General features: G+C 38.9%; 1 protein-coding gene across 1 annotated transcript in view; it reads left to right on the forward strand.

The window, feature by feature from the left end:
- Positions 1–22,366, forward strand: part of LOC104150193 (nuclear receptor ROR-beta) — a 35,598-nt gene extending 13,232 nt beyond the window's left edge. The window contains exons 4-9 of the mRNA XM_068925085.1: positions 13,786–13,907; positions 15,203–15,335; positions 17,276–17,383; positions 18,569–18,679; positions 21,561–21,673; positions 22,169–22,366. Coding sequence (XP_068781186.1) covers positions 13,786–13,907; positions 15,203–15,335; positions 17,276–17,383; positions 18,569–18,679; positions 21,561–21,673; positions 22,169–22,324 — 743 coding nt within the window. The 3' untranslated portion in view covers positions 22,325–22,366. The remainder of the gene's footprint in view (positions 1–13,785; positions 13,908–15,202; positions 15,336–17,275; positions 17,384–18,568; positions 18,680–21,560; positions 21,674–22,168) is intronic.
- The last annotated feature ends 4,197 nt before the right edge of the window (positions 22,367–26,563 follow it).

Raw genomic sequence — 26,563 nt, forward strand, 5'->3', positions numbered from 1 at the left:
CCTCACAGAGAGAGCTGCAGAGGTCAGCCGGTGTGTGGAAACACTTTTGGGTAAAAGGGATTTCTGCTTCCTGACCCTGGCAGCCCCGCAGAAGGATGGCAACGCTTGCTCCCAAATGCGATTTTAAATTAGTAGGTATTAAAGGCTTATTTTTAGAGTTTTGTCAAATTAAAGACCATCTTGTTTCAATATATGTGCATAATATTATCTGTCACTGAGCTAAGCATCCTATTTCTCTCACAAAATGTGTGGCTTGGACCCCGGTCTGTGAAGGCTAATGGAAAGGTTTCCCTGACTTGACTGTAGTTGAGATACCAGTTTATGATTTTGTAAAGATGAGAAAAAATTATTAGTGGACACTGTTGTGGGGAAAACAGACTGGTTCAGGGTTTACTCCAGGTCAAACTGAAGAGTGCCCTATATCTGTATATATTTAGGTAGTCGATAAGGTGCCAGTATAGAGTACACAAGGTCACATAGCCAAAGCTCCTGTAATTACAGGAAAAAATGTTGTCTATGTATATTTACATGACATTTCTTCAACATCAGCACTATTTAAAGGAAGACACCCAATGGTTTGGAAAGCTTAAAAGTTTATACCAAAACTGAAAATTAAATAGGAAAGTTGCCATTCTCAGGCTTCATCTTACCTTTCCCTGGTCCCCTCTGGCCCTGCCCTGCTGTGTGTGTCTCAGCACAGGCAGGAGCTCCCTCAGGCAGCTCTGTGGTGAGGACTGGGGAAGAAATCACCTATCCTACTCACCAAATCCCCTGTGAAACACAGCCCTCTTGACCCTGCCTTTGCCTAGAAAATGACAGCAAAGAAAAGTCTGCAAAATGTTTTAAAGACTGGCTTAGGATGGGTATGTAAAATAAAAGCCCCCTTGGAAACTGCAAATAACCTCCTGTGAGCATGTAATCTTTAATTTAGCTGGGTTCATGCATCCATCTCAGGACCTTCAGTGAACAGCTTTATGTACTGTAAAGTTATTTACTTATTTTACTCACTGCACTAGTATACAAGCTGGAGCTTGGCACTGAGCTCATTCAGTATCCCAGCTTGAGGGAAGATCTCCACCTGGAAATGCTCTCAGCTCCTCTGCTGAGGATATGTTTGAAAGCCAGTCTCACACCTTTCAGTGGAAATTCCCATTAACTTTAGCAGAATTGAGCCTGTTCCTCCCTGCCTGTCCTGTTCAGGGATATCCACAGCACCATATGTTGTGCATGCAATATACCCCCAGCTTCACACTGGTCTCTTAGGAAGGCTGCTGTGCCATGCTGGTGGGGCTTGCAAAAGCACTTCTCCAAGCCAATATATATATATTATTTTTTTCTTTAACTCCCTTCTCCAGGCTTTGCTCTCTGTGCCAAATCCAGTGCTAGTGCACAGCTTACTGAATGTGTATTGGTAATTTGGATGCTATTCGAAGGGGCATTGCAGGGACCAACTGACTCAAAATGCAATGAATCTTTCTCGAAATCAAAATCTGTACCTAAGGCGACAGTAGCAGCTGCTATGTTGATGTTCCCTTTTTCCTGCCACTTCTTTTCAAGGCTGTGGCCCACCACACAGGAAAGCAGAATTGATGGCTCTGTGACTTAGTCCAGCATAATAATGTTTCTTTACCTCTTTTCTTTTCCTGAGTCATATTTTAGTATCCCTCCTATAAAGGTGAGAGACATTCTGCAGTTCAGGTGTATACAGCTAAAGTAGAAGCCTTATAGCTATATTTCGGTGGAGCAATGTTGCCATCTAGTGAACAGTTAAAAATGTGCAGCATGTGTATTTCTGTGCAGATACCCTTAGGACACTATTTCTTACCATCATTATCTATTTAAAGGTGACAATCAGAATTTATTAATATTTCAGTTCTGTGCTCATTTCAGTTCATCTGACATACCTTAGCACCCCTTCTCCTGATATTTTTTAACTAATTAATTAATTTCCCCTTTTCATACACTCAAGAAGAGAGCAGAGATTTAAAAGATTTAAAACCAATTTGACAGCTTTCCTCAGTTAGAAAATATTTCAACTTCATCAAAAATGGACTTAAAAGTGGAGGAATAAATTAGAGCATTGTGATGCTGAAGCATTCTAGCTGAACTGATGCTGAAGTGAACAGGTTTTTTAAATAAATATAGACTTTGATTTTTTTAACCACTTATTTAGAAATAAATAGTCTTTACCCTCTGAAATTGCCATATAATTTGGTAGAAATGTTGAAAAAAAAAAATGTAATTTTTGAAAGCTTGTAAAATTTTCAAGTTTTATCTTTCTCTCTGCCAAATTAGTAATCTTTCTTTATTTGCAAATTTATATATTTACAAATGAAAATTTACAGATCAAAATCAGCCTAATTACAGATGTTGTTATACTTTACTAAGTGCATATTTTAGCACTTGCTGACTTAAGAAGACTTAGGGAGAACACAGTCTGTGTTATAACTCTTGGTGTAGACTTAGAAAATAAAGAATGTTTTCTAGAAGGTGCTATATTTAAGCACCAGATTTTTTACCCTGTGATTTTTAAAGCACCCACTGCTTCCCACTAACTGCAGTGGGCTTTGGATCAGACTCATGTTGGTTCTGGCAGTCCTCCTCAAGTATGCTTAACACGAATTATAGCAGTTCAATAAGCAGGATACAATGTGCCTTTTTAAGTAAACCTAGTTCAAATTTGTGCAATCTAGTAATTAATCTAAAAAAAATTGAAAATGAAGTAGACAGTCTAAAAGTATAGCTTAGGCTCGGTTTTCCTGCAAATTCTAAAGCTCTTTGGATATTTCTGAAAGGGATTTGACTTCTCTTTCAATTAAGTCAATTCATATGTTAAATGCAGGCCACAATAATGTTACCAGTGATGACCATTGGCAGTGTTCCTAGTTGGAGTTTGATCACACTACAGACTACGCACTATAAACATTACAGAAAATGCCATTTTAAATATTGCCTTTTATTTTTATTGTGGGGTTAAGTGTTGCAAGTAGGAATACAATCAGAGTTCTGCTCACAGTCAGGAAAAGTCTGATTACTTTTGGCATATGATGCATGTTTTGGGGAGCAGAAATTTTCCACTGAAAATGTGTTTTTCTGCAGCACCCAAGACCATGGGATCCCATCCAAATTGTGATTATGAACATTTGAATAAAACAAGCAGCTGGATTAAGTATTTAAATTAATAAAATCGATGACATCTTTTAATTGAAATGAAGGATAGATAAAACAAATAGGAGACATCTTTGTGAGCTTTTGGACCATTTGACTTTTCAGTCTGTTTTACAAATGAATTAAAAAGAGAAGTTAAACAATATTAAAAACAATATGATCTGTAGCTTATATTTCTAAAGCATGATAATATATTTCTCTAGGGGAGTACATTTCTAACCCATTAAAGCAAGTATATAAAATTCCTCCTTTTCTCAAAAGATATGAATATGTCCTTACATAACCAAACTTGACAAAATGTGTTCGTACTATTGAGAATCCAGAAAGCAGTTAGAAAACAACCATTTGTAGCAGTTAGTTAAAATATGTAAAGTACCATATCACATATCCCATATATTACCATATATCGTGATAATCTTCTCAGGAACAGTGCAGTGCTATGAATATTGTCAGCTTATAAATCACACAAAAACATCAATGTAAAGTGAGCGGTATAATGAGTCCTGAGGTGTGCTATTGCTGACAATTGTGGGAATAACCATTCAACTGATTCCCTGTGATACCATAGCACTGTCAGTAGGAGAAGAAATGATAACTGCCCCTTCATGAGAAACCCCTGAAAGAAAAAGGCTGGAGCAGGTGCCCTGACGTGGAGGGCCTGGGTTGTGCAGAGCAGGGTGTCCTGCCAGGTTGTCTCACACATGTCCTGCAAGGAGGCAACCACATCACTGCAGATGGGAATTGAGAGGACAAAGCAGTGGGGGAAAGGTGTTTTTTTAGGAATCACTGTAGTGTATAGAGGTGGCATGTTACCTGCAAAAATTCATGGGTGTTGAATTAGTAGTGATATGTTGCTATTCCAGCCTGGTTTTCTTCATGCTTGCTCCCCCACCTGAATAACCTTTTATATCGGTGTCAGTGCTCCCTGTACTCAGTATTTTTGTATGTTGTTTCTGGGCAACAATAACCTGTGTACTTATCCCATGCTTTTTGAGAACTTAATCTGGGTTCCATATTCTATTTCTCTGTCATCCTATACCACATGATCTGGTCTTTCTTTAACCCTGAGGCACAAGGAAGCCTCCAAAAGCATGAATTTACAATTTTTTCTTTCCCAGAACACATGCAACATCACAAATTTGACTTCCCAAGACCATAGTTCACTTTTGCACACCTTGTGCCTTCTCTTTAGTTTGGTAAATCTCATCACTCCTCCCATGCATTTCACTACTTTCCATTTTACAGTTGAGAATAATGTAATCCATTTATTATGCAGTTTGTGATGCTGTTACCAGCTCTATGGATAATGATGTCTTTCTTTAGATGGCCCATTCATTTTTGATACTTTATTTCAAAGAACAGCAATCCTTCTTTTGTACAAGAGTGGAAAGATATGAGGAAAAAGTTGGCACGAAACACACAAGAGGAAGGGGAAACAGTGTATGTATTTAGTGGAAAAAATCAATGCAATGAGACATATGGGGCTGAAATTCAGACAAGAAATACTGAAGCTGAACATCAGAAAACATTTTTTATAGTGCAGTAGTCTTGCAGGGATGAAAGTCTCATATAAATTGGAATAGCTAAAGCCAGATATTAAAGCATAGAGCACTGTCTTGCATTCTTTTTTTCACTGCATGGATAGCTTTTCTGTTGATCAATGAAATCACTGAGATTGCTAATGATAAGCAAATTGTTTTACTTTCTGACTCTATACTCTGGCACCACTTTGATCTGACTTAGTCACCACACTATGGGAAAATAGAACTATTTTATAACGTTTTCTCATTGCTTTTTAAAGTGTTTTTATTCCTGGATTGCATAAAATCTTTATAAAAAACTAAATGTAAGCTTATGACAGTGAGAGAAGTGCTAAGATGTATGCCTAACCTCTCCCATATATCAAATCATTGATACATCACATGTGGGGTGCCTGATACTACGCTTACCTTTTAAATTCTATGACAGGGCAAACTCTTTCAACTCTAGTTTAAAACCCACAATATTTCAATTGTCCCATGCATTTTTCTAGGCCTCATAGTAAACAATGTCCACTCTAATGTTTGCTTAATCATAATAAATGAAGCCACGTTCTTGTTTTAGAACAGGCTGAATTTTAATATAAAGATCTCTTTGTGTAAGCTATGCTGGAAGAAATTAGGAAGCAGTTCATCTCAATAAATTTGCGATAATTATATGGTGCCTGTAGAGTCTATGTCCCATAATCTCTATTGCCTTGGTTTGTGCTTTTGCTGCCTGCTAAATGATTTCTAATTAGTATGAAATACACCTTTTTTACTAAATTGGCTGAGACTCAGGAAAACTATTATTAAGTGGAGACCTTTAAGCATTCATAAAGATCCACTAGGATTTAATAGAATTCTACACAGAACTGGGTCCATCTCTGGGTTCCTCTGTATTAGGGCATTATTCAATTGTAGTGTATTTTCCTGTTGAAAGACAAATGAAACACTGATTTATTTGAAGGGAGAGAGGGGAAATACAAAATTCACACACGTAACTGCCTGAATGGGCAATCTGTTCCTGACGCTAAGCACTCGATAACTTCAAGCCAAGAGAGGATTATTCCTGAGCTAAACTCAAACACTTCTAGACTCATATCAGTATTTGAATGTTTCATATTGTCTCCCTGGGCTGCATATTGAATAGTGTTACAAATTTATTAAATAAAAGGGGATTTTGAAACTTGCTACTGTATCTGTAACAGTTCTTGAAAGGAGACTTTGTGTATATTATTACATTGAGAAGGTAAGGACAGATGAAAAATGGGATGTGCTTTTTGCAACCATTTTTAGGAAAAATGTTCCTGCTTTTTTGCCAGGAACTTTAAGATTTTTCAGCTAGTTCATTTTAAAAAATTTTGGAATTCATTCTTCATGTTGGACAGTAACCACAGGACATACTTCTGCTTTATTCCCTGCATTACTGCCTCCACTGCTGCCTAAGAAGTTCTTGATATAATCTGTGTAAGGAAATCACTTTGCAAAGCTTTTCATGTTGCAGTCATAATACTGTTGAATTAGGGTTCAGAAGAGTGATAATGTGATTGTTAGCCTGACATTATTTCGGGTACTATAACATATAGCTAGAGTTTTGACAGTTTTAAGAATGGATAGGCATGCTTACAGCAGCCAGCCAAAGCTGCGATGTTATTGCAGCATTAATTCAAAGTGGATCCCTGCGAGAGCTCAACTTAGGATATAAGCTGAGATGAGCTCTTAGCTACTCAACTGGATCCTAAGGGTAAGTGGCAAATTAAAAATTCATTATCCATTTTAATTGAGGATGATTATCAGTGTTTAGGAGGCACACTTCAAAGTTCTTCAGCTCCCAGTGCAAAAGATGGGAATGCTGAGAAAAAATAGAGCCTCTCATGAGAGAAGAGAAACAAATGAAAGAACTAAAAAGCCTGTAGGAAAGAGCTGCTGCAGAAGTCTGTGGATAATTTCCACTTAGCAGGACAAATTCGCAGCTGGTGAAAGCTGTGCTTAGTCCATGGAGTTGCTGCACCCATCCCTACCAGCTTTGAACCTGACCCCAAGTCTGAGTTTTCCCTCAGTACTGTAGTTTGAGATCTCTGAATATTAACATTAAAAGGGGAAGACTGACTCATCAGCTGATGATAGACCCCTGCAGGTCTGTGCTATGCTGATTTATATTATTGAGGTTGCAATGTTCATTTTTCTGTATGTACTTTGGATTTAAGCAGCTCCTGACCCACCAGTGCAATGCATACTTGAGCTATCATAACCTTTGGAGAGTGCCTTTTGTGAGATGTCTGCTGAAGCCTAAAATAAGAAATTTCAGTAGGAAAAAAAAGCCAGCTGAGTAGCTGAAATTGGAAATAGAAAAGGTCACTTGCTGTTCTAGAAGTTGTGAGCTGCAGTCCCAGATTTCTGCCACAGAGGTATAGCCCATACACTGTTGCTCTTCCCTTGCAACATATGCTTTTGGCCTGTTTTGCTGATAAAATAGTGCTTGTGCAGTCTCACTGTTTGTCCAATCTCTCTGTCAGGCGCATCCTTCCCCAATAATTTTTTAACTGTTGTCCAACTTCACATCAGAAGGGAAGCAGAGGTCTCAGAGATTTAATTTCCCACACATCTTCTGAAAAGAGGCTGCTCAGCAGATGAAAGGGACAGCCAGCCTTAGGAAAGACACAGCCCTGACGCTGGACTGCGTTCCCACCTAACAGCGGTGGCCCGCTGGCTGGCCAGCCTCAGCGAACCAGCCTGGCGCAGCGCCCCTTTCCCAGCCGAGCACAGGGGGGAGAGAGGCTAGCACAGGAATGGTGGGTGACGTACTGTGACACACATCTGTAAGGAAGCGGGATGGGCTTCTTCCACTGATTGTGGTATGGCTTATTTAACCATACACCAGGCCAGCCTCACCAAATCAAGCTAGATTCCCTTTTTCCTCCCATATGTAGGTTACAATGCTCCAGGCTGAATTTAAAAGTCGGTCCTTTTGCCAGACCAGCACCACTCTCTCATGCTCTTCCTCCTCCTCCTCCCCATCCAGTCTCTACTCCATAGTGAATTTTAACCTGTCAGTATATCACAGATCATAAAATTTCCCCCCAGTATTTCTTTCAGGAAACCCACAACTGTTCTTAGAATTAGAAAAAGTCTTTTTGACAAATAATCTTTTAGCTTTCCCATTTACAATTTTCAGCTTCTTCTAGACATATTCCACTATGTATTTGACCTTTTATTACACTGTTGCGTTGTGAAGTCCTGATTAATTTATTGTCCACTATCATTTCTGTATCTCTCTGGGTACCATTGATTTCTCCTACATGGCAGATATCAGTATTGTTCAAGTTCCTGCTTCCCAGTCTTTCTTTCTTAATTTTAGATTGCCTTTTTTCTGATTTAAGTTTCATTTTCTGTTATTTGCTTCCAATCTTTCTTACCATAATCTTTGTCAAGGCATTCAGGAGTAAGGTAACATCTGATCAATGTGTACAAGTATCTGAAGGGAGGGTGTCAAGAGGCTGGGGCCAGTCTCTTCTCCGTGGTGCCCAGGGACAGGACAAGAGGCAACGGGCACAAACTGAAACGCAGGAAGGTCCATCTGAACATGAGGAGAAACTTCTTTCCTGTGAGGGTGACAGAGCACTGGCACAGGTTGCCCAGAGAGGTCGTGGAGTCTCCTTCCCTGGAGATATTCAAAACCCGTCTGGACGCGATCCTGGGCAATGTGCTATGGGTGACCCTGCTTGAGCAGGGGGGTTGGACTGGATGATCTCCAGAGGTCCCTTCCAACCTCAACCATTCTGTGATTCTGTGTTTGGCAGGAGAGAAGTGTAATAGGGGTATGACATGCTACAGGGCTGTTAAAATACAGGCTGTTGTTTTCAAGATCTCATCACATGACAGGAATCAGAGTAACAAAAGGTTTAATGCCTTTTACACAGTAGGGGCCTGTTATTCAATAAGTGCTATTGTCTGTCCATCCACTTGGCTTCTTTTAGGGCCCCATCACCAGCATCTGAGCTTCTGTTACTGGAAGGGGAATGTTTCCATCCACAGCACAGCAGGTCAGTCTGGCCACTCGGGTTTCTGAAAATGGCATTTTTGCTCAGGACATGCTCCGAGCACTGATGCAGCTATCAGCAGGCTCGCTTCCTTGTGGCTAGCCTCATTTACTGCCTCTTTAGCTATTTTTCTGGAGCTGTTCCAAATCCACTGCTTTCCCAATTATCTATTTGGTAATGACCTGAGTTTTCATATCTTTCTCATTAATCAGCAATTATCTGAAAGTATCTAAAACATTTCAAATACATTTTCTCTCTTTTGAGTCACTTTCATCAGGATACGGTCAAGTTCATATGGAGAGTGGGGGGAGGATGATGGTTTTTGCTCCAGTTTGATGCCATTGTCAGTTCTTAGGTGAACTGTTTTCCTGTCTGGGCGTTTGAACTATATGCTATAATTAAATTCTTATTTCTTCCATTGCATTGGAGATTTCTGTGAAAAGTGAACTTGTCAAACCTCCCATTCTTTTCTGTGCAGGGAAACCAGCCCTACTGATAGACATTTCTGTAATCCAAAGGATGAAGTTATCAAATCAGCTTTCTTTAAAGTTATATTTCACTAGGAGAATACTTCAAATAGGATATGCAGTTTCTTAGGATATATTTTGTCAAGTAGCTGATAGACTAGGAAAATGTGACATTCCATAGATCATAGGTGTTGTAACCTGTCTCTCCTAATATTTAGTATTTTTTGCATTGTGATTTGGTGCAGATATTCACCACACTGACTGCTTTGGTGTGTTTTCATTTGAAATCTTTGGAAATGTAGAGTCAGTACAAGCCAATAGTATCTAAGTTTCTTTGTCATCCCTAAGAATGAATGAGACTTTACAGCTAAGATAATGGGCCATAACAGAAAACCAGTCAGACATATGCAAGACAGATATGAAATATAATTAATCATCCCAAGGTATATATTGTCTGGTATTTCTGATGTTTCAAGACCTCATACTGGTTACAGTTATTGTTTGCTTGATTGATTATGTTGTTTCCCGTTTACTTCTCTGGAAGCAAATACTTCATTCTGGAGTTTTTGGTTTTTAGTGAAACATAATGGTTGTATAAAATGTGTCTGCTTTGCATGAACAACTTCAGAGTACCAATACTAAGAACACTTCAAATTTACACCCAAACTGTCAAATGGAAATGGTAACATGTCACAATGCATGCTGGAATTCAATCACTTGAAACTTATTATTTTCTTTAGGACGTTTCCCAGATAGAATTAATCTCCTAGGATATACTATGGCCATCAACTTCCCATGGTATCATGTAGTATCAAGTGATCATGATGCATGATAAGAGATACAGCCTAATATAAGAAACCCAACATACAGACAAAAGAGGACGAATGAAACACCTAGACAAAAATCTCTGCTTACACACTATGGCAGATATGCTTTAAAAGCCTTATACTTTACAGGTGTAGTTATAATGCTGATAATATACTATTATGCAGGCTCAGTATTTTGTTTGAGTTGGAATTATTATTTTTCACTCAACACTTACAGCAGATACTCTTTGTAAAACACTCTTTGCAAACTTTGATTCTCTCATCTGAGTGGTCAGCATCATCGCTTTTGGTTGCCTTCTCATAAAGCAAACCTTGCAAATTTGCTGTAGCTTATGCAAAATGGAGGCTGACAACATTTCAACTGAAAACAGCCCACGTTGAGGTCACAAGAATGGTGTTGTCTTTCATGGTGCTTATAGCCCTTCCAAACGTGATTCCTGGTTATAGTTGTTGGCTCATGGTGGCAGACAGCTAAATGAACCAAAGTCAAGACCCAATACATGGAGTAACTGTGGCAGACTTTTGGCCTGGAGGACAGGAGGGACATGGCTGCTGAGCATCACCCCAGCAGGGTATCTCTGTGGGGTTGAGGCCACAGCCTCTGCATTGAGACAATAGTTCTCCTCCTGCTGTACAAAGCTATTTGCCTTCTCTCCTTATTCTTTGTAGTTCTATTAAAAGAGTTAATCTATTGAACTCAGTTGCCAGCAACACTTCAGAGCAGTCAGATCATCCCAGTCTCCCAGAAATTCACTGTATTTTGGGTATACCACAGTACCTGTGCTGCATGTCAGGACAGGTTGATATTAGATGTCAGTGCCTTATTCCTAGTGATTGTCATTAAGTTCTTTCTACATGGAATTGCAGAGGTGCAAACTGATTCCAACTTCATTATCAAAGAAAAGGTAAAATCTATTTGAAAATGTCAGAAAAAAAGGCTGTGAACTTTGCAACCCTTTGAGAGTTACGTTCTTTGCTCTGCCTCCTCACGTATCTTATGTTGTTGGCCCCTCAGAGAAGCCAAGACAAGTTTTTACTTCTTTTACCTTTTGTACCATGCAAAATGCCATATTTGCATAAAGCTGGAGTCCCTTCTGCTGCTTATGCTGCCTTCTTCTAATCAGCAGGCCAAAGGAGCAGCCAGGCCCTCGTCCTCGAGAGCAAGTGCACCCTTTCCATGGCACGCTCTGCCTTGCCTAGCCCACGGCACAAAAATTTCAAGTGTCTTGCACCTGGTTCCTCTTTGGACAGCAGCATTCAGTGCTGCTGCTTGCTGCTATTGTCTTAAGGCCTTTAAACACCTAAATGAGCTTTAATGTCAGCTTAACATAAGCATAACTATGTAAGGAAATAGCTATGCTTACTGCTGGATGGGGTAAAACAAGATGCCACTCCCACAAAACACTGAAGAGTTTTTTAAGTGCCACTCAACTGTTTGGTCCTAAGGTAAATACATAAGTGGTAGGAAAAGAATAAAAGAGTAGGGGTGGGAATCTTCACAGTAACGTAACCCTGCTAATCAAATATATTTTGAAGTCAGTGAAGCAAAAGGGTCTTATTTTCAGATTGTTAGCCCTCAGGCCACCTTATCTGATTCAAAATCTGGCTATGCAGTAATGCCAGGGTTCATTTTCTTTGTGTCAAGAACATGAATAATTCCTGCTTTATGCAATGAATGGTGAGGCTAAGGGAACTGGATTAGGAAGCACAAGAAATAGAAGGAATAGCCAATGGGTGGAGAGAGCAAAATCCTTTACGATTCAGAATGGGGAAGTGTAACACAAGTTAAAATTATACTTCTTTTACAGGTGTTTTAGATACAAACCTGTTCCTATGTCCGTACTTCAGTTTCATCTGGTTAAATCCTTCCAGTAACATAAGCGGCAAAATCTGCAATTTGAACTTAATTTCTGCAGTCGGGTTTGTTGTGGTTCAGGATATTTCCAGAAAGTTGATTCTGTTAAAATTGTGCTTTAAATAGAACATATTGGGGGTTAAAATCTGAAATTTGATGTTTATAAAACAGTTTTTCTTGAATTGCATTTCTTTAATCAACCTTTGCTGATCCTTAAAAAAAAATCTGTTTAAATTTCATCATCTCTTTATTCTAACATGCTCAATTATCTGTAAGGGATTCTTTTCTAAAAAATAAGGCAACTTGCCATCATGGGATAAGACTTTCATCTATCCTTCCATAAAAGAATGGTAGATAGATCCCCGCACTCACTAACATACACTTTTAGTTTTCTTTACCCCCGAGTCGGTTCTTCCATCAGGAAGCCTAAAGATAGCACTGAGCTGTTAAGTGATTCCTGTAAAGATTGCACTGGGCAGGTTTCATTGTCCCTACAAAAAATCTGGAGCATTTTTGTGGGTTTTTTCCAGCACTGACTTTCAGTTTATTAACTATGCCAGTAACATAGACATCTCTCATTTAAAGAATACTCCTATAGCAGTGATCACAGTGAGCATATGCATATTTATGCTTATTTTTAAATGGTGTTTTTCAATTCACTTAACATTTGACCAAAGAAACAGTCATATTTTGGGCTCCAAGGTACCAGGTCCACCCACTGTGCTAACACTGTTGAGGATATGGATGAATAAATGATGACATTCCTGGTCCTTTTTATTTCCCATGCTCGGGTCTGGCTAATGCATTGCCAATGTATTTTTGAATGTCTTCTTTTTGAATGTGATCTCTGTTACGTGAGGTTCTGCGGCAAGCATTTCAGTTCAGTCCTATGACTTCCACTTGTTCCCTTGTTAAAAGGTATTTCATGTAAGCAATGTCTTCAGGCTGAAACCCAAAGCATCATTAGATATATATAGGTCTCAGAGCTGCAAAATTAAGGAATCATTGCACTTCCTATAGCATACTTTATCCAGAGATTTCATCTTCTACTGTTAATGAACTCATGTTGGAAACTTTCTGTGAAAATCTTTTTTTATCCACTCATGTGGTTTTAAAAGGCAAAGACCTGCCTTCAAATACTTCTCTGAGAAGTTTGCTATTAATTCCAGTGGGATCTCAGGCCAGCATTGAACGCTTCACTTTCCCTATATGCCCTGTATTCCATGTTATGCAGTAGTTTATAAGGTTGTGGTTTCACAGTAACTTTGAGGTAACTTAATCCTGTGCTGTCACAGAAAAGTGGAATCTATTCCTCCCCCTTCTCCTTCTAAAACTCAGACTGCTAGTTCCAGCTTTTACTCCTCACTATCACTAGTCTCCATGTTCATGTCCAGTGAGCTAAATCAGAAATTGATCCAGCTGAAAACTAACTTGAGAAAAACAGAAAAAACTTTTCCTGCTTCTCTGATCTGAATCACCCCAAGGTCATGCAAATGCCCAAGTCAGGATTGAGCTGTCAGGGCTGGGCAGCTGCACAGACTTGTGGCAGATGGAAGTGATCAGGGTCTCAAAATCATGTTTATTTAAACACAGCAACAAAAATTCACTTCCAAAATGAAAGCATCTGAACAGTTTCATAAGACCTGTTGTTATTTTCACATGCAAATCCATGAAAAGTTGAGCATCCTTTGGCTTTGCATTGAATACCAAAACATTTTGCAACAGACATTTTCAGAAATTAAAAAAAAGAGAGAGAGCAAGAGTTAGAAAGGTACCATTGGAAAGAAAATATGTTTTTCTGAAAATCTGCATTTTCCAACAACTTTAATGTTTTCAGCATTTTGCTATTGCAAATCACTATTCACTGGGATGTTTCATGCAAGCTGTTTTTTCTTCTCCTCCTCTCAGATCGAATTGCACAGAATATTATTAAATCTCATTTGGAGACATGTCAATATACAATGGAGGAACTACACCAGCTAGCATGGCAGATCCACACGTATGAAGAAATTAAGGTTTACCAGAGCAAGGTACAATCCTGTAATATGCTTTTTCTTCTTTTCCTTCTTCTCCCCATTGTTTGAAATCGTCACCAGTGTTTAACATATTGGACAAGGACACACTGATGAGTTTCTTATCCAAGAGGCTAAAAATAAGCTTTTAAATGCCTTTAAGGAGCCTGGTTACTGAAAGCAGAGGAGTGACAGTTCATAAAAAGAAGCAACAGCTTTCCAGCATGTTGAAACATTTGCTGATGCCAAGGCTCAGGAGTGGTTATAGAATCTAGCTTTCCACTCACTGCTTGTTACCATAGGCCTAAACTTTTTGCAGAATTTCAGTTTACTTTAATGTGATTAGGATTGGACCCTCTCTGTTGGAAGAGTTTTCAGAAAATAGGACAACATAATTTTGTTTCATGTCATTTTGAAAACTGTTAGACATTTGTCCCCTTTTCATGTGAATAATAAATATTTTCACTGCAAGCAAAGTAAATACCCATCACTTCTAGATTAGATTAGATAATGATGAATTCAAAGTACTCCTTAAAGGGCAGCTGTTCAAAAGTGACTGGAAAACTGATCTCATTACACTACATTTTCAGTCTACCTCTATGATTCACAGGTCAAGCTGGTTCAGGATATTGCTCACTAGCAGCTTGCATCACTACCAATGGTTCTACAGTCAGAGTTTAGGTGACACATTAGCTGATCAGGCAAAAGACAGAAGAGAGTGCGACTTGTTCCTTGAAAGCTTTGTGGCTTTGCAGTGCTGGAAGGAATAAAAACACACTATGGCTTGCAGAGCTATGGCACACAACCCAACAGCATCAATGTGCATGTGCACACATGTGTGGACAAGGAAACTAGTTATCAAGGAGATATAAATCTGGTGTAATCGCCATTCAGACTGCAATGGCACTTTAATGATTTTTTTTTAAGTTTTAAGCTAGCAGAAATATTCTGCTAGATGACTTAGTAGCTTTGCTCTGCTTCCTCTCTAACAATACTCCAGGATGTTTACATTGTTTGTGTCGCTGTTTGTATATTCTATGCAAAAGCCAGCATTAAAATCACAGTGTAACATTGGCCAATACAGCCCCCCTTTTGAAGAGGCAATGCCAGAGTTCAGCTCTCTGGGGCAAATGATTTGTGAAAACAGCCTTCTAATGGAAAGTGTCAGGCACTTATAATAAACAGGGATGCCCTAGCTCTGCCTGGGGTAAAAGCCAAGGACTGTGCTTTTCTGCCAGGCCACCTCAAGTCCTTAATGCGCTAATGAACGCGTTTGCTTACTGCTTTGCTTTTTCATGTGCGTTTCCGGGAAGACGAGAGAAGCTCTGTGGCAGCAGTGTGCCATCCACATCACTCATGCCATCCAGTATGTGGTGGAGTTTGCGAAGCGGATAACTGGCTTCATGGAGCTCTGCCAGAATGACCAAATCCTACTTCTTAAGTCAGGTAGGTAAATGCCAAGGACCGGAGACCCACTTAGCACACGGCACATTAGAAACATGCTCTGTCATCTTGCTTGTCAGGTCATTTTAATTTTAAAGCAGGACCACTCTTCAGTCTATTTCACTGGATGCATTAACATGTCAATAATGTTACTTCCTTCTGGTCCCTTCCCTCTACAGTCAATTGTGGTTATTTAATACACACACACACACACACACACACACAAAATCATTGTGGAAACTGCAGTCTCCAACCTGACATGTAGTGGAAGGACCTTGTGAATTGAGCTGATTGAATCACTCATCTGCTACCCCTTAAAATCCCTGCTTGTCATTAGTGAAGAGAACGCCAGCTCACCAGGGCCTGCCTCTGTGGTCATCTCTAATCTTTTTAATGAGGCTACAGCAATGCCCTCCAGCCAGCGCACAGGAGGGAAAAATCCCTGCTGGCGCTAGTTGGTGTTGGGAGAGATGAGAGTGGATTACAGCAGCTCTGGTGCTCTGACGGCGCTGCGTGCATGCATGGGAGTGCACACATGCTCGAAAGGGCATGGACGAACAGAAGTTTCTGCCCTGTTGTGGGACTCGGGAATTTCTAGCCTCTGTGACAAGATTTATCATGACTGTGTGATAGCATCATTTAACTGGGGAGGACAAAATGATATTACCAAGTGAACTGCTACTGGCAATTAGCTGCATTTACCCTGTCATACAAGTTTCTTGCTCCCTCCTCATGCAAAAGGTGGGGTGCTGTGTGAGGCAGCTCATTAAAGCATAAGAAGTGCTGCCTATTTCCAGAGAGAGCTCTTCATTAAATCTGCGAGTCAGTGTGATTCAGCATGCCGTGCTCAGGGGCCATGGGTCAGCGTGGGACTGTCCTGAGGCGGTGGGTGCAGGTGCAAAAAGGGAGGGATACACAGAGATCCAGGGAACACACGCACAGTCTCCTGCAAAAAAAGAAGGTCTTAGCATGAGAATGATTTCTAAAGCTCATACTAATTTCAAAACTTCTGCAGATGCCTGTGCACCCGAAGTAACTTCATTCATTTGACTGGCAAAACTAACAACACAATCGCACCTTAAGCAAAAGATATACTTGACCATATGGTTGGACAATTCTGGTTAGCTTCAGCATGTCTAAACATGTCAGGTTTTATTTTCCATTTTGCTGCTAATGCTAAGCAGAAGGAGTTGGAAAATCAGGACTTTTTACTCAAAAATATGTGTGCAAAAGAATCTCCAGATTCACAGTTTCTCTTACAGTAAATTTGGATTTAGACAGTGAAATTTAAATTTAGATAAATTTAAAATTGTTTTTCCCTTCATTTTTCCAAACTGCATGTTTTTGCACATAGGGAGTAATAAGAAAGGATGAGGAGAAAAAAAGAAGTCTCTATGACTGTTTCCCAACCTGAAAGAAAAATAAGAGAAACAAAAGGAAAACATAATTTAGGGGCATTTTTGAAAGTCCTTTAATTTTTATTTTCTCTCTAAAAACACTTTGTGATATTCCCCCCCTCCAGCCAAATGAAGCTGAGATTCAGATGCATATAGAATGAAGCTCCTTTTTTATATAAAAAAAGTTTATTAAAAAAGACTCTCAACAAATGTCTAATTTTCAGGAGAAAATACTTCTAATGGAAAATATTCACCCAGCTCTAAATTCAAAGTAAGTCCAGGCTACCAATTTGCTGCAATGAAGAAAGTCAACTTAAAAAAAAGGGAAGTAGGGTTGGACTGGAAGTTTCTCTTTTCTCTAGTCAAACCAGACAGGAATATTGCTTCCCTCATTCAGAGAAAACTCATGTACATGGCTCCAAAGAATGCCTGTCCCTGCTGATGTTTCTAGTGACTGATGTTTTCCTAAATATTTTCCTGAAACCTCCCATATTCTGACTTTTTGTGGTAATGTGTGGCACTTTTGCTCTTTTTTGTGACCAATAGGCTGCTTGGAAGTGGTTTTGGTGAGAATGTGCCGTGCCTTCAACCCACTCAACAATACTGTTCTGTTTGAAGGAAAGTATGGAGGGATGCAAATGTTTAAAGCCTTGGGTATGTTCATCTTTTTCTTTTCAAACATTACACTGAGCCCAATGGTGGCAGTTTTATCTTTCTGGGAGTAGTGAATACAGTGAAAGCCTTCAGTAAATTTTGAATCCTGAAACCTCCAAATCTCTGTGCTTGAACTGAAAAAGTGACTCCGTTAGCTACTAGCAGTAAATAGGTGATTTTCGCTAGTGAAAAAAGCACTGTGCAAGTTTTATGAGATAAATTTCCTACTGTGTCATCTAAAGTTTGCAAAATACATGAATACAAATATATTTGTGGTAGGACCAAAGTGGTTTGTCATCACAGCTCAGTGATGTCTGATGTATACAATCACTCCCACTGATCGTGTCATGAAAAAGGAGTAAAGGGAAGAATCAGTTTTACCCTCATCAATGAGGGAACTAAAAGGATGGACCACAGCAAAAGGTATCAAGGGACTTACCTAAAATCTTCTGAATCTGCAGAAACTTTTAAGTTCATTTAGATCCATATATTAAAACAATTACTTCATTTCTCAACATGATATAGAGTGCTACCCAAAATATTAATAGCTAAATGGTTTATTTTGTCCATCCATGCAATGGATACATTAATGGCAAATTTAATCATGAAGCAATCAGAACCAAACTCAGAGAGCGTTACTTACTTTACATGCATATATTTACAATAGAGGTATATATTTTTGTTATTAGCATATGGATAAGCATAGCATTCCTTTTCAAAAATAGAACATTTACATATGTGTTAATATGCATTAGTTGATTTATTTTGGTCCTTGCTATACTTTCACAAATATAGAAAAAATTTGTACTGTTAATTAATAAAATGTTATACGTGAAAGTTGTTTAAAGCTATTTATTGGTCATCTATGTCCTTTAGATTAATATTTGTTTAATAATAACATTTCTTTCCACATAGGGAAAAAAAATTCTGAGATCTCTGTGTGCTTTTAGTAAAAGTAATGCCCTTAATTCTTGATGACTTTTGTGCTTCATTGAATGTTTTAGTGATACATGAAATAGCCAATTTTCAGAGTAGGTAGAATTTTAATAGCTGATGGAAGGCATCTGTTTTAGAAGTACAGATGTTGACTCCAAATTTTCTTTGACACCAAAACAAGCCAATTTTCAAGCCAAGTTAAAAAGCTGATAAATTTCTAGCATTGACTTTGTCCTCTGTGGTCTGTAGGTTCTGATGATCTGGTGAATGAAGCATTTGACTTTGCAAAGAATTTATGTTCCTTACAGCTGACTGAAGAGGAGATTGCCTTGTTTTCATCTGCTGTTCTGATATCACCAGGTAATTATTCATTCCAGATACCACAATGAATCTTTTTTTTTTCTTTCCTTCATCCTTGTCCACCTATATTTCTACCTACTTAAACAGTTGTTGCCTTCTTAAACTGGTATATCTCGATTACCCAAATGTACCACACACTCTGTTTGGAAGACTGTCAGGAGTTACACATATTGGAAATAGATTCAAAGTGTGAGGAACCCATCATAAAAATTCACAGATAGGCAGACTATGCAGTTTTATAAAACTTACCAGTTATACAAAAAGAAAAAAAAGTCAGTTGTTTGCTACCTGAACTTAAACCATAGGAAAAGATTGGCTGTGCTTGAGTCAAGGACCATCTTAGCATCTGTGGGCTCTGTCATGAGACAAAAGGAGCTGTAATGGTTGGGAATGGTGGTGACAGACCTGGAGCCAGGCTGTGCAGACCTGGCGGCTGGCTGGTGTCCCTCCACACCCTGTGCGGAAAAGCGCGATGCCTGAGGAGGTGCATGTTCCACCTTGGATTTCCAGGGAGCTCAAAGTTTTAACTCTGCCCATCACTCTGAGGCCGACTCCTCCTGGCAGCTCACAGAGAGAGGAGAGTCCATAACTCTGGTGGGATTTTTCATGTGGGGATGAGAACAAGATCTGTAAAATACTGCACAAGGTCCTGTTGGAATTTAGCCCCAGGTGAGACATGGTGCTTCTTGGGGCAATGTGCTCTTTTTCATATGTTCACACACCACAACTCCTCCCAGGCAAGCGTGCTCTGAATCAACTTGGGCTGCCTGACCACAGAAAAGGGGCTTTGGTGACTGAATTGACTCAGAAGGTGGATCTAGTAGACAGGCTCACAGTTTAGTGTGAAATTTTTAAACGTGTCTCAGGGGAGGTAGACCCCCCCCCAACTCCCACTAAGAATAACCTCTTAAAAGCTCTTTGCAAAAAATCCCACGGCGAATTATTTTTCCAGCCTGTTCTGCTAAAGGCTTCCTCTAGGTCACTTTGCCCTTTTGCACATCTGTGGTGGAGATTACATTAGACAGAATTAGACTAGGACGGATTATGTCAACATGTTTGTTCTCGTCATTAATAGCACTTCCTGAAAGGACTCTGCTCCTTTTATTTTCCCTTTGAGCAGTCCTTGTGGTGGTACACTGTCTGCTCTGAGGTGAGAGGGATGAGCTGGTGACTGCTTACACCATGAGGCCAGGGAGCTTGAGCAGCCCGGCAACCCCTGCCACCGGGTGTGCACCTCAGCTGCATCCCAACCATACACAGGGGTGAAGGCTGGCTGCACACCATCCCCCTGGGTGCCCTGTCTCCCTCTGGGATGCTGAACACACGGTGTCTTGATGGGTACCTCTCCACCATCCCTCCTCCAGTCTGAGAAGACCAAACCTGTGACCATGATGAGTCCAGCACTGTGGCGAGCAGCACTGAATGCTACCCTGTATGGTTGTGTGCAGCCAGGGCTTGCTCCTGGGTAGCCTTAGTAGCCTGTTAGGCCAAACAAATTTCCAGATTGCTGAAGGCAATCTGGAAATTTGTTTGGAATCTGAGCTGTGAAGTTCTTCAGGAACATGTTAACAACAGAGGTAGCAGAAGGTGGTTTAGATGTTTCCAGCTCACTTCATATTATGAAACTGAGATAAGTAGGAAGTTGCTGGAATCCTTGTAAGCAGGATCTGTATTTTTCTTTTTTTTTTTTTAATCTGAGGAGGTGTTTTACTTCACTTTTTATTTTCTTAAACTGTTAGAAGTTGGAAAAGTAGGAGCTAGCTGGATGGACAGAAGCAATAAGATTATCGCTGCTGACTTCAAAGCACTTGGATAAGATGGGAACATCTCATCTGAGGGAAAAGAGTCACTGATGTGATTTCTAGCCAAATTTAAAAGAAGTCAGATTTCTGTCCAGAATCATTTCCCAGGTAATTTTCAAAGGGAGAGCAAATTATAGTGCTAGCCAACAAAATCTGGTCACAGAACCCTTCCAGCAACTCTGAGGCTCCTGTGCTTTATGCCTGGATAAAGCCTGTTCAAGTAATGCAACGTTTCCCATTAACTTTAATGGATTTTGGATCAAGTCATTTATGAAATGTGCTTAGCCGCAGGTAGGCACTAAATGGATATAAAAATTCTGATTCAGGCTTTGTAGTTCTTCATATGCCCTTTTCACTTGCAAAGCACCAAAATCTCTTGCATTCTGCCAGCACTTCGTGTTGCCTGAGAATCCACGCTTGTTTCTACTGCTTGTAAAGCATCTGTGGCTGTATTAAGTGCTTGAAAAAGCTAGCAACTCAGCACTGGCTTTGAGCCAACTGTATGGTAGGCATGTGTTGTGAAAGCCTCCCCGTTAACGCTACTAATGAATTTCAGTCCTGATACAGCACTCCAGAGCCAGGTGTTTCCTGAATAGCAGCTTCTGTTTCTGCCAAGCAGCACAGATAAGCAGAAGCAATTACAAATTCTTTTCACCATGCTCAAGCTTGAGGGTTGAAGCTGGTGGGACAAGATGAAATACTACAATAATCCACAGTTCCACCTTTCATGTTGAAAGTATGAAACTAGAAGAACATTGACTATACCAACAGAGAATAATAAAATGCTTGGAACTTATTTCATTTCTACTCCCATCTTTCTCTCTAACATCCTGGTTCAAACAAACAAACAAAAAGCCAATATCATGTTGCTATACACTTTGTATGTGTTAATTAAACTCTCAGGTGATGCTTTAATGGACTGAGATGTTCTGCCTCTGAAACTGTGTTAATTATCTTGCAGTCCTTCCTCATGAGACCTATGGTTGCTATGAATGCTCATGGGACGTTGCGTCCATCCGTGAGCATGCCCCACTTCCATACTTTTCTTGGCTTTAGCCCCCTGCCTTTCTTTTTCTCAGATCGAGCCTGGTTAATAGAGCCAAGGAAGGTCCAGAAGCTTCAGGAAAAGATTTACTTTGCGCTTCAACATGTGATCCAGAAGAACCACCTTGACGACGAGACTTTGACAAAGGTAAATTGTTAAAAAGAATGGCTGAGTACTCCGAGGTCATGTGTCTCTTTTAGTAGCAGCTTCTCTGTGTATTGGTGCGTTAATGTAAGTTAAAAGGAGCAAACTATGTGCTTGCACTGTATCAGAGAAGAAGGAAGGCTTGTTGCTGTACTCCTGTCCCTGGTTGTCTTTCCTCTTTCTTTCTTGTCCAAACCACTAATGTCTTTATTTGGTACCCTTGCAAGAATGAGATTGCTTAAAAAAAAAAATCCCTGGAGGCAGTTCCTTCTTCTTAAACACATTTTTTGGCATTTGGCTAAAATTTTCAGGACATTTTTGTTTAACCTCTAATGGTAAGAACAATTTCTGGTCTGTTGGATGGGTAGTTTTAATGGAGTTCAGAGTATTGCAATCAATTAGCCAACAAGATGCTACCTTAATTCATTTCAGAAACTGTAATTTATACTAAATTTACTTCTACCTTCTTCCTTTTCTTTTTCTTTTAATATCTCACAGTTAATAGCCAAGATACCAACCATTACTGCACTTTGCAACTTGCATGGAGAGAAACTACAGGTATTTAAACAATCTCATCCAGATATAGTGAACACACTGTTTCCTCCATTATATAAGGAGCTTTTCAATCCAGACTCTACCACTGGCTGCAAGTGAAGGGGAAGATAGAATTGTCACATAGTCATGGAATGCATCACTGTTAAGACAAAAGAAATGTTTTCATGAATAACTTATTAAAAATGTCACTACTGCAACACTAGGAATGTCCTGCACTTAATAGAATTATTTTTTTATTTTTCACCGCTACAGTTTGAAGAATGTAAATATGCACCTCTGAGTGGGGTTCTTTTTTTCTTTTCTTTGTTTACTTTTTTTTTTGAACTGACCATGAATATACAAATATAGGACACTGGGTGTTACCTTTTTTTAATTTTATTTTATTGGGGTATATTTTGGGAGACAACTGTTCATAGAATTTTATTGTAGCTATAAATGAGAATAGAGTAGTACTTTGCAGTATTACTCTTGCTGTTTATTGTTCAAATATAATTTAAGAAAATTCCACTTATTAGACTTGCCTATTTCTTGTTTTTAGATAGTTTAATGCATGTTGAAATTTGTAGCTGTCTTGAAAATTATTGTGCATGTATGGAATACACATATAAATATGTATATGTGCTATATACATACATATATATATTTATATGTATGTATTATATGCATACATGCTGTAGCTTAAAAATCCCATGCCTACTTTTGAAGGATGCTCATCCAGGCTCTCATGCATTTCTTACTCTCCAAGTAATATATTAAATTTACTTTGGGCAATCAAGATTTACTTTGCCAGCCAGAGTTAAATCATCAACTGCCAATGTATAATGACAGGATCACTTCTGAGACATGTAATGTAGTGCATGTGTGCAGTCTGTAAATGAAACATCAGGAATGTATCAATGGTGCAAAAGCCTTGTCTGGATGATTCAAGTGGAGAGAGCAAAAGTTTTTTTGGAATTTTCTCCCTGTTATAGCGATAGACCATATATAAAAGTGAACATGGTAGGAGCTGATGTCAGTAAGGTATCTAAAACACAGAGTAAAAATGTAGACTATCTCACCCTTACATTTTCCTGATTCAACAAAAGATTTTATTTTATATATATTTCTTTGAAAAGTAGTTGCAAGCCTTGTTTGGTTTTTGCTGAAGTCAATGGAAAGGCATATAGTAATCTCAGTGAAAACCAAGGAAATCTGAAATGTAGCTCTGAAGAGTAGCGGGGGGGGGGGGGGGGGAGGAAAGACAAAGTGAGCAATGACCACGGTTACAAAGGCAACCACAACTATTAGTAGGTATGACATAGTCATCATCTAGATGGGGCTGATGGTTTCCATTCCACACACACACACACACATATATATATATATATATATAGACACACACACACGGTTGATTTTATATGCACTTCAGGAGGGAACAAAGGATCGGGGTTCTCTTTTTGTCTGTCTCTGAATTGACTTCTTGCAAAACCAAAGGCAAACACAGAGCTAAGTCTGATCTGGAAACATGCAGGTGTAGATTGGATTGCAACCTCCATCATCCCTTCGACCCTAGCACATTCTGATCCATGATTTTAATTTATACCTTTATACATTGTAGAGCACATACTGAACAGAAGGGAGTAGAAGACTGCCACAGACTTAATCTTATGTCTTAATTAAGTTTAATTAGCAGTCATGACTAATGTATCTGGTTGCTGCCAGAGTCACAAACCATAGACTTTCTACCTGTGGAAGAGCAGGGATTCAGCTTCCCCCACGACTCTGTCCTTACCACCCTTTTATCCTGAGGAAGCTTTTCCAGAGAAGTCTCCTTCAGGGACTCCAGCAGAGGCAGGAGAGCAGAAATCATTGGAAGCAGACAGTAGAGAAGAGATGATCTGAAGGCAGGACTTACAAGCAGATATATTTTTTTATTTCAAATCTCATAGAAGTCAATGCAGTCTGAGTCACAGCAAGGAGGAGCATGCTCAGGGAGGCCAAAGGACCTGCTGTGTGTGGGGTGTGCAGCACAGCAATGCCACAGGAGCCCAGCTGGCCCAGGGGCACATGTGGAAACACAGAGTTGTTGCAATGATAGCTTAATGCCTCCACCTTTTCCAGGAGATCTCCCACAGTTCTCATGTCATCTTCCTTTCCTCTTTCTGTAGGATCAGATAATTCACAGACAATTCCAAGTGTATTTTATAAAGTTTTCCCTTGTCCTCCATCAACTGGTTTACGTGTTTACATGACACATTTCATGACAGCATCTACTCTAGACAACATCAACAATTGTTTGTTCTGTTCTTTCTTCTTAGCAATCCCTTAGACATAACAGCAGTTATAAACCCTCAACTGATGGATGTTTATCTGAAAGTCCATTCCAGCCTCAGAAAAAAAAAAAACACAGCAAAGTCAGTTGTGCTGAGAACAATTTTATTGTAATGTGACAACATCTGCAAAATTACTTAGTGCTGTACAACAGAAATCTCTAAAATATTTTTTTTACCCCAAATTCAGGGCACATTTTCTGATCTCTACTAATTACATTAAAATGCCTTCAATTGACATAGATAAGAATGCACTGCTGTTGATGTTTCTTTATACCACTTAAACTCTAAAAATGGCAAAACTTTATAAGGTGATTTATCGCTTCACAGCTTTTGCATGGCAAATCCATGCATAGGACTACAAACTCCACCTCTTTCTAATTTCAGAAAAGTTAATTAGCCATATTTATTCATGGCCTATATGAAGGCATTTGGGAAAAAGTCAAGTCAAACTGAACATTAGAAGAGCTCAGTTTTGATTGTTAGGGCTTAATATCTACCTTGTAACCTCCAAACACAAGAACACACATATATATATTTATTTGAAATCCTTTTTAAACTGTTTCAGTATATTAGAAGTAACATAGATGATAAATAGTAGTGTTATTAAATAAAGAAGTTTTGTTATGTTCATATATGTCCCTCACTGTTATGTGCCACTTCTTGAAAATATTTTATTCTTTTCAAATCAGATATCAATCCTTAGGATTTTTGACTTATGTCTTAGGCTGACTGAATGGAGATGACCAATGAAAAAGACGTTATTTATTCCTTATCCATAGTGCTTTTCATCTTTAAAGCACTTACTAATCACTGTAACCTCACAACCTATTCCATAAATAAGGATTACTGTCCTTTTTTAAAGATAAGGATATGAAGGCAAAGAAGTTAAGTGACTTGCCAAGGACCACAGAGAAAGCAGTATTCCATCTTGGATTGAAAGTGGAGTCTTGCCTCCTGGTCCTAAAATCATTAAGATGCTGCTATACAAAATCTTCATTGCCATTAACAGGCAATAGTCTGTACAAACAATTATGAATATTGACAATCAATCAAATTATTAGCTTCAAATAATGTTAATTATGAAAATTTTTTTCTGCTTTTGTTACAACTTTAAAGAATTTGAGCAATTAACCCTGTTTTTTATTTGGAGAATAAAAACTCATTCTCATACATTATTTGTTTGTGGTAACTAAGATTGATAAATTTTGTTTAATTTTCTGTGATTTGGGACTGGCCACATAAGTAAAGTAGAACTTTTTCTGCCACTTCATTGACTGACTATAGAACAACAAACAACTGTAATACACTAGGGGCTGGAATTTTGTTGTTGTTGATATATGGCCATTTGTACTTAAATTTTCAAATTCCTGATGTTGGGTTCCTGATGTTGAAGTTATCCATTAGACTTTAAACAATAAAACAGCCTGAGTCCCAATAATTAGAAGCATATTCCACTCACAAAATTCATTTCAGAAAATATTAGTGCTGCACTTTATTTCTTGCTGACTTTCATTAGTCCACACTAGTATCTGAAACCCTTCAATTAAATCTCTAGAACTAGATTTTGTCACATCTGCTCTGTAGCAATTGCTAATGTTTTTTGACTTTTTAGTGACAAGCTCTTCAAATAGGACTGATTTTTCAATAATTAACCCCAGATTTTTAACAAAAAGGGATTTAAAACATATATTGAATCTTCTGCTTCTAGCATTGTTCTCAGATAATTCAACTACATTGATCTAAATTATCCTTGGCGTCAAGCAGGCAGATGTAGACTGTTCATTACACTACCAGAGGGACTTAACTTTGGTGTTGTCACTCTTGCCAGTTCTTTGTATAAAGAAATAATTCCAAGAGTCATATTTTCTTTTAATGGAAAGATTGCTTTAGTGATTGCTAGCAAAACAGGGTAATAGAAGGCACTTCATTGAACCAACTTGTTTCCAAAAGCAATATACATTTTATGATTGGTTTGTGATAGGTAACATTTAGGATCTGATTCTGTAAGTTGTCAGGCTCCCTGAGC

The sequence above is a fragment of the Struthio camelus genome, chromosome W, assembly GCF_040807025.1.
Source record: "Struthio camelus isolate bStrCam1 chromosome W, bStrCam1.hap1, whole genome shotgun sequence".
Lineage (NCBI taxonomy): Eukaryota > Metazoa > Chordata > Aves > Struthioniformes > Struthionidae > Struthio > Struthio camelus.